Genomic DNA, 9,214 nt, shown 5'->3' on the forward strand with positions numbered 1-9,214 from the left:
AAGTATCATATCATCTGCAAAGAGTGGGAGTTTGATTTCTTCTTTGCCAATTCGGATGCCTTTTTTTTCTTTTTGTTGTCTGATTGCTGTGGCTAGGACTTCTAATACTATGTTGAGTAGCAGTGGTGATAGTGGACATCCCTGCCGTGTTCCTGACCTTAGGGGGTCATTTTCAATGACAGCCTAGCTGGATATAGCATTCTTGGCTGCATATTTTTCTCATTTAGTGCTCTGAATATATCATGCCAGTCCTTTCTGGCCTGCCAGGTCTCTGTGGATAGGTCTGTTGCCAATCTAATGTTTCTACCCTTGTAGGTTACAGATCTCTTCTCCCAAGCCACTTTCAAGATTTTCTCTTTGTCTCTGAGATTCATAAGTTTTACTATTAGATGTCGGGGTGTTCATCTATTTTTATTGACTTTGAGGGGGGTTCTCTGTGCCTCCTGGAATTTGATGCCTGTTTCCTTCCCTAAATTAGGGAGGTTCTCTGCTATAATTTGCTCCAATATACCTTCTGCCCCTCTCTCTGTTTCTTCTTCTTCTGGGATCCCAATTATTTTAGTATTGTTTCATCTTATGGTATCACTTATCTCTTGAATTCTGCCCTTGTGATCCAGTAGTTGTTTATTTCTCTTTTTCTCAGCTTCTTTATTTTCCATCATTTGGTCTTCTATATCACTAATTCTCACTTCTGCCTCATTTATCCTAGCAGTTAGAGCCTCCATTTTTGATTACACCTCATTAATAGGCTTTTTGATTTCGACTTGGTTAGATTTTAGTTCTTTTCTCCAGAAAGGGTTTCTCTAATATCTTCCATGTTTTTTTCAAGCCCTGATAGTATCTTTAAAATCATCATTCTGAACTCTAGTTCCAACATCTTACTAATGTCCATATTGATTAGGTCCCTGGCAGTCGGTACTGCCTCTTGTTCTTTTTTTTTGAGGTGATTTTTTCCATCTTGTCATTTTCTCCAGAGGAGAATAGATGAATGAGGGAACAAAATGCTAACAGGGTAACAATGACCCCAGAAAAAATATACACTAAACAAATCAGAAGAGACCTGAAACTGGGGGAACAGAAAGGGAAAGAAAGAAAAATGAAAAGAAAAAGAAAAAGATAAAAACAAAAAAAGAAACAAACAAAAAAAACCAGAATATGATCAAATATGATCAGGCTGGTGCATAGATCAGTGCCACACACTAGATTTTGGGCATATTTTGGTCTGTTAGAAGAAAGTGCCTTCCAAAATTTTAAAGAAAGATAAACTTATATATGTACAAAAGTAAGGGTAAATACGATGAAGGGATGGAATATGACTGTAAAGATGAAAATCTTTTTTTTTTTTAAAAAAAAAAAAGGGAGACAATGTGATCAGGCAGGAGACTAGAACAAAGCCATACACTAGAGATAGGATATATTTTGGTCTGTTAGGAGAAACTGTATCCCAAAATTTTAAAGAGAGAACAACATATATATATACATATATACATATATATACATATACATATATATATACATATATATATGTATATGTATATATATACCAAAAATAAGGTTAACTATTATGAAGGGATAGAATATGACTCTAAAAATGAAAAATAAAAAAGATTTTTAAAAAAAAGGGATTGATAAGGTTTGGTTGAAAAAGGGAAAAAGAAAAATTCAAAAAAAAAGAAAAAAGAAAGTTTAAAAAATTAACTTTGAAAGACGAAAGAATCATGGGAAAAAAGCCATGAATTCTATGTGCAGTATTCCTCTAGCACTGGAGTTCTGTCATTCTCATTGATCGGTAAACTTGGTCTTGGCTGGCTGTGCTCGCTGATCTTCTGGGGGAGGGGCCTGTTGCCATGGTTCTCAGATGTCTTTGCTGGAGGCAGAATTGCCCCGCCTTTGCCAGGGCCAGGTTAAGTAATCTGCTCGGTTTTGCTCCCAGGAGCTTTTGTTCCCTGCAAGCTTTCCTGTAGCTTTGGAGGATGAGAGTAAAAATGGCAGCCTCCCAATCTCTGGAGGAGCTGAGAATTCAGGGCCCTGCTCCTCAGTGCACCCCCAGAGAAAAACAGTCAGTCACTCCCGTATCCCTGGTCTCTGGCTGCACTCCGTGCCCACCTGGCCTGTGACCGAGTGTTTCTATCTCTGGCACCCGACTCGTTGTGGAGTCTCCAAACCCAGCAGATCCCTGTGGTGCGCTCCCAAGCCGCTCCTCCCCGGGGGAGGAAGGGGAGTCTCCCCGGATCTGCCACTTGTTGGGTCCCTGCTGGAAGAGCACTAGCCCGACTATGCCATGGATCACGGTTTATGGCAACCCGGAGCTGAGAGCCCACTCCTCTGCTCCGTCTCTGCGAGCCAGCTTCCCCGCTCCGATACCTGGGAGCTCTGCCGCACTCAGGCACCCCCGTCTTTCTGTGCCCCCGAGGGTCCTGAGACCACACTGTCCTGCGAGGGTTCCACCCCCCACCCCCCCCACCCCCCCGCTTAGCCTCTGGAGCAACGTTCCTCAGTGGAGCAGACTTATAAAATTTCCAACTTTGGGCTCTGTTGCTCCATCAATTGCGGGTAGTGGCTGACGGAGGCCCCCTCCCCCACCATCTATTTTCCTGAATATCGCCTGGGATTCACTTCTCCGCACGTCCTCCTTCCAGAAAGTGGTCGCTTTTCTGTTCAGAGAGTTGCTGCTATTCTTTTCTTCGATCTCCTGTTGAGTTCGTAGGTGTTCAGAATGGTTTGATCCCTATCTAGCTGAATTCCTGGGACCAGACAAAATTTAAGTCTCCTACTCCTCTGCCATCTTTCTCCTCCCCCTGGGTCATTTTTTTCTAATGATTGTTTTTAAATATTGAGAGGATTCCTGCATAGGATAAAGAGTACATTAATTTTGTTATATTCAAATGGCAAAACTAAGACTAATGGGCAGAGCTATTAAGAAAGGAATAGTTAGAAATCCAGTGTAAGGAAGAACTTTAGAACAATTAGAGCTGTTCAAAAATAGAATAACCCACTTTTTTAGGTAATGAACTCCCTCTTATTGATAGTGTCAGACAGAGATAGAAGGGACGTATATCAGGGATACTTTCAGTAAAATTCCTAAACTGGTTAGGGTTTGTGAAAAAGTGATTTCTAAGGTTTTGCTTTGTTTTTTTTTTTTTCCCTCTGAAAAAGCCCTATTGAAGTAGGTCACCAAAAATATTTTTAGAAGGGAGAAAACACTACCTTGGAGATCGAAAACTTTAAATCTCTGTCAGACTAAAGAGGCACAAGGACTTTGTAGCCAAACAAGCATTTTGAGAAATCTCAGCCCTGTCAGTGAAAGAAAATTTCTCTAGAACCCCATTTAATTAGAATATTAGGATCAGGCGATTTTTTTCTCTGAAAATAATGGAGATGTACTCCCTCTTCTTGTCCTTCCGTAGTATTCCAGAATGTTTGTCCAAAGAATAGCTGTTTACAAAAATTAGCATATTGCTTTTTTGTCCCTTGTAAATTAGCATCCCTAAGTGGCTAAAAGATTTTTCCAGGCTTCCAAGGGCCTCTATAGAATTCATCAGAGTAACTCAAGCTGAATACATTTTTTTGCTTACACGAATTTGTTGCTAAGCAGAAAATTTGGTACATCTAGTTATGTAATGCCACTTATCCTTCTCCCTAGGAAACGCCCCAATTTTCACCATGTTAGAGAGCCCCAAACTCAGCCAAAGCATGCTTTGTGCTTCTTACTGGATACTGGGCAACAGGGTAGTCTATGGGATGAAAAAAAAAAGGGGGGTTCATTACCTCTGTCATAAGAACATTGAACTTAAATAAAAGTCCTCTAAAAATAAGTAGTTTCTATCATGAAGTATTTAATGGTGCCAGTTTTAAATGTCTTATTCTAAAGAACATGTAGTATATTTTCTACTGATAAAACTTATGTTCAAAAAAAAAAAAGAAGAAGGTAGCAGGAGGGGAAGAATGAAGGGGGGGGAAATCGGAGGGGTAGATGAACCATGAGAGACGATGGACTCTGAAAAACAAACTGAGGGTTCTAGGATGGGTTAGCCTGGTGATGGGTATTGAGGAGGGCACATTCTGCATGGAGCACTGGGTGTTATGCACAAACAATGAATCATGGAACACTACATCTAAAACTAATGATGTAATGTATGGGGATAATATAAGAATAAAAAAATTAAAAAAAAAAACTTATGTTCAAGACCTCAGAATACTTAGAAATGGATCTCAAACAAGATTCTTAAACTATCACTATACCAACTTTGCTACAAATGTAGGTCCTTCATATTCTGTGACAAGCTTAATAGAATATGTATTTATGATCTGCTTAGCCATCGATCTTGGGTCTAGAAGAGACACCTCCAGGTGGGGGTACTTCACCCATAAGAGGCTACAGGTCATTACTTAGCTCACCCCTGCCTTCTCACAGCATAATAATGGTAGCATTACATATATCCTTCATCTCTTTCTGTTGGTGCTGTCATCTTCTTACTCAGCAGTCTGATTCTTCACCAGCCAGTTGGATTAGAATGTTCTTTTTGTCTTTGTTACTGATCATAACAGCAGTTTCTCATGTTTAACATGGTCTTATTGTAGAGGGATCTGTGTAAGTTCTTGAAGACACCTTGAACTCCCTGCTTTGTATTTCTTAGCTTCTTGAACCATGTGTTAATATCTTCTTTTGTTAAAGATTATTTTAATATTGTCATTTTGTCTGTACTTTTCACAGCAGTACATGTGAAATATACTTTTCACATTTTAAGAATGCCATTAGGATTAATATCAAATTAATTTGCATGTCCATGAACTCAAGTTTGTCAACAAGTTCTTATCCATTGTTATTGCCTTCTTACATTCATAAATTTGAACAAAGACATTAGGCTGGTTAACTTAGTAACTAATATATATTTGTGTGTATTGGGGGTGGTAGGGGATTGGCATTTTATGCCTAATCGTGGCAGTTATTAATTTGCCATCAACTCCATTATCAGAGAGCATTAAGTAAATGTGACATCCAAGAGGAACAAATCCTTTATATTTTCCGATTTATAGTCATACAAACCAGACAGAAATCTGTATGCTATAATAAAGAGATTGAAAGGAATTTATGATCTAGTTTGATTTATTGCCATTAAGAAAAATCCTGTAGGTATTTCTGAATTCAGAGGATAAAGTCAGTACCACCAAAAAGTTGATGTCAGAGCTGTGTCTCCTCTCATTTGGAATGTCCAATGACCTTTTCCATTGGTTCTAGGATGGATGGGGGTATACAAGACAATTCCTTCATGAAACAAGTCAATTTATATTGGAATAAATGTTGGGAAAGACTAATCTGCATGCAAAATGTATAAACTTTGTGGAGGTAAAGTTACTTTTGTTGTCCCTGATGTCCTTTGGGTGTTGAACTTGAAACCTGACTGAGCTTGAACTTGGCAATCAAATGGTTGAACTTTGATTTGTCAAATTCTTCTCCACCAAAATGGGTCTCTTCAGGTTTAGACTTCACTTTGAAGATTCCATTTTCAATAGGGAACCAGGTGATATCAATAAAGTGAAATTATTATTTGACTCTTTACAGCAAAATTCTTGTCCAAGTAATAAGAAATGCCAGGAGGAATTGGCTCTTTCCTGATTCAAGGTATTATTAAATAAAAGACACTTTCTTTTCTCTATGGAGGAAAAAAGAACAATTTTGGTATAAATCCTAAGTAACAAGGAGACATGATTCAATATTTAAAATAGAATGAATGATATAAAATTTTAAATTGTGAAGAATTAGTATATTCTTTTTTATGGTCTATTTTTGAGCCTCCCAGTGTTTAATGTCATACAATTAAATAGTTTTTCAGGCTTTCCCTTTATTATCTACATTTGGATTAATGAGGATAATCCAAAGCAGTATTTACATTTGGATACTGATCTAGTTCTTTGTTTTCTAGTTCTGAATTTTCCTATATACAGATCCAATGTCTTAGTAATAAGAAATAAAATGTTTAGTGGAAACTCAGTTGAAGGTCATTTTGTCTTGTTCCATTATAGCAGAACCACAAAATACCACACTTGGTGAGATTTGACTTTCCATATAATTTTCAACCCAATGATATAATTTCTTTATAATTTCCTTCTTTTCTGAGCCAGTTTCCTTATTAGCAAAATGTCTATTTGGCAGTAATATATTTGTTCTTGTAAAAATGTGGGAAAAAAATCTCTACCCACATTTTAATTATCAGCGGATTTAGTACATAATGTATTAACAAATGGCTGATGAGTTTGCAGTTTTGGTTTTGTTTGACTCACCTACTTTTTGTCCAACTAAGAGATCTTAGCAGGTGTGGGGAAATGTACTAGGTGTTGAAGGACATGCAGATAGAGAAAGGAAAAAATATCAAAAGCAAGGACAATAGGTGATAATCACTTAAATTCTTCATGGTGGTGATTTACCACATCCTGAAAGCTGGGCCCTTCAATTTTTTTCCTTTCTTTGTGGAAATTGTGAGGAGAGAAAGAATATAATATGCCAAAAATATGTCAAAAAATGAGATGAAAACAGAAAGTAATGAAACAAACTAATTTCATTCTCTATATGAAACGATAAAGGAAGAGGGGTCTTCTCATTTTGTCCAAATGTCATCTTCTGTTATTTCCTTTTGGGTGTTTTTTTCAAGGAAATATATATATATATATATATATATATATATATTATTATTTTTTTTTTTTTTGCTCTGGATTTCTTTGTAGCTATGAGTATTATAGTTAAAATTTTTGATACTTACTAAGAATTATCAATGGCAACAAGATTTGAGTAGCAGAAATTAATATAAAACATTGGCTATTTGCTTTATCATCTCATCTCATATTGTATTGTGTTTCTCTGGGACTGGAAAAATAAATGAATAAGTGAGATATTATAATTTTTAAAACATGTAGTTTAGCAACTGAACAGCTGGCTAAATGTAGACAAGTAAATACAGTTGAGGATAATGGTTCAATAAGAACCATTACAAAGAAGAGAGGTGATTACCTAGCAGGAAAAACTTAGAATATATAGCACAGAGACCTGGATTTACCCATGGATTTACAACTAATATCTTTTTTTCTTTTTCTTTTTTTTTTAAACAAGCTGTGGCCAGTTTTATTAAAGAAAAATTTTATGTGATTTACTTTTCACCAGTCTGTTCTGGCATGCTTCGAATGATATCAGAATCACCTGGATCAATGATAGCCAGTGTGCGTACTCTGTAGTATTTCCCACATGCTGTGCCCAATTCAATATTATTGCCACTGTAGTGATGGACACCAGTTTTGGCCAACATGGCATAGTATTCTATCTCAGATTTCCTCAAGGCTGGGCAGTTGTTGGCGAGGATGACCAGTTTCGCTTTGCCATGTCTGATCATTTTCAGAGTCTGCTTGTACCCCAGCACGTACTTTCCACTTTTCATAACAAGCTGGAGCCTGGAGTTGATGGACTCCAGCGACTTTTTTGTCTTCTTTGCGGCCACCATCTTCCTGCTTTAGATGCGGGATGGCCCCAACCAAAACCAGCCGCCAAAATGGCCAAGAGAGAGAAAGGTAATATCTTTTTTTTCAATTAGCCTCTCCGAGTCTTAGTTTTCCTATCTACAAAATGTGGCTTAGAATTTCTGTTACTTCAGGTGTTTTTAAAAGGAGGTAGTACGTAAGCTACAGTGCAACAGCCATAATAACAAGATAACCTTTTCCATAGATAGCTTACTGGATTGTTGAATGAATCAAGTTTAACAGTATAGAGCTTTATAAACTGTAGAACAATAAACAAATACTATTTTTAACAACAAAAAAAGGTAACTGATGAGTGCTGAGAGAGCACACAGACTGTAGGTTTGGACTGTAATCTCTGGTAAAGAGAATCATGACTCTAAAACTTGTTGAAGTACTATGAAGAGGGTATGTGAGAGAATGAGGGACCTGTTCAGATAAGACAGGGTTGGGTATAATGGGATACCATTTTGTAGAGTTAGTCCTTGATTTATACCAGCATAATCATGTACCTTAAATATTGCAGATTGCTTGCATAAACATGATTTAATTTAATTTGCTCAGTCTTTGCAAGGTGGGTATGTTATAACCCAAATGACAGGTGAAGAGACTGAGAGACCCAGTGGTTAAATGCCTTAACCAAGGCTACAAAGCTAAGAAATGTCAAGGCTAGCATCAGATCCTTAGATTTTAACTTCTAAGGTAGTGTGGTTTTTGCCACATTGTCAGTAATGGTTTAGATATTGGATGATAAAGTAATGAATATGGAAAAAAATTTAAAATGCCTGGACCAAATATCTCTTTTTCGAATACATCATTTTCTGCCAAGAGAACACTGAAGCCAGGAAACTCCTCCCACAGTGGGAATTAGAGGAAGAAGCCACTTGAATCACATCTCAAACATTCAGCCCAATGAAAGCAACCTTCAAGAGCTGACCAGTAACCACAGTTTTGAGAGTTCATGCAAGTAAGCCAATATATCATGGTATTTATTAAATGTCCCATTAAAATGACATTGAGATCTAGCCCTTTGCCTAAATGATTCCAGAGTTGCCAAATTTAAAAAATGATAAAGAGGGTAACAAATAACCAAATACCCAGAACATCTAGGAAGAACAGGAAAAGGAGTGGACCATTCTTTCCCTGCAAAAACTGTGCTATATTTACATTGTTAAATCCTTTTAGGGAAATATTATGAAGAAAATTTTTAGATAATGACAGATTTCAAGTTTTCTATTTTAGGAAATATTTAATGCCATAAAATCATGGTTTAACAGAATAATTTGGATACCTTTGGGCAGTGTTGTATGCGCTTTGACCTGCATATTAAAATACTGGTATTCAAGGGGTGCCTGAGTGGCTTAGTTGGGTAAGCGTCTGACTCTTGGTTTCAGCTCAGGTCTTGATCTCAGGGTTGTGAGAGCGAGCCCTGACTTGGGCTCTGCACTGAATATGGAGTCTGTTTAAGATTCTCTCTCTCCCTCTCCCTCTGCCCCTACCCTCTGCTTGAGATCTCACTCTCTCAAAAATAAATAAGATAAAATAAAACACTTGTATTTGAAAGGTTTAGATTTATTTTATACTTTTTTATTTTTTCCCTTTTCATGTTTTTTTTATCTGTAGATGTTATTGAATATTGATTTGCCATGTTTTAGTAAATATTAAGTACATTAGTTTGTCACATTGAAAATTTATATTAGATGTTTATATA

The 9,214-nt window shown here is 37.0% G+C and overlaps 1 protein-coding gene across 1 annotated transcript; it reads right to left on the minus strand.

The window, feature by feature from the left end:
• Nucleotides 1-7,098: 7,098 nt before the first annotated feature.
• On the minus strand, nucleotides 7,099-7,555 carry LOC110583429 (60S ribosomal protein L30-like). The gene has a single exon (XM_021693493.1). The coding sequence runs from the start codon at nucleotides 7,488-7,490 to the stop codon at nucleotides 7,143-7,145; it is 348 nt and encodes a 115-aa protein (XP_021549168.1). The 5' UTR covers nucleotides 7,491-7,555; the 3' UTR covers nucleotides 7,099-7,142.
• Between the last annotated feature and the right edge of the window lie 1,659 nt (nucleotides 7,556-9,214).

The sequence above is a fragment of the Neomonachus schauinslandi genome, chromosome 8, assembly GCF_002201575.2.
Source record: "Neomonachus schauinslandi chromosome 8, ASM220157v2, whole genome shotgun sequence".
NCBI classification, from domain to species: domain Eukaryota; kingdom Metazoa; phylum Chordata; class Mammalia; order Carnivora; family Phocidae; genus Neomonachus; species Neomonachus schauinslandi.

Bases quoted from the DNA above. Each gene is read 5' to 3' on its own strand.
- LOC110583429 (XM_021693493.1), bottom strand. From the start codon at position 7,490: ATGGTGGCCGCAAAGAAGACAAAAAAGTCGCTGGAGTCCATCAACTCC.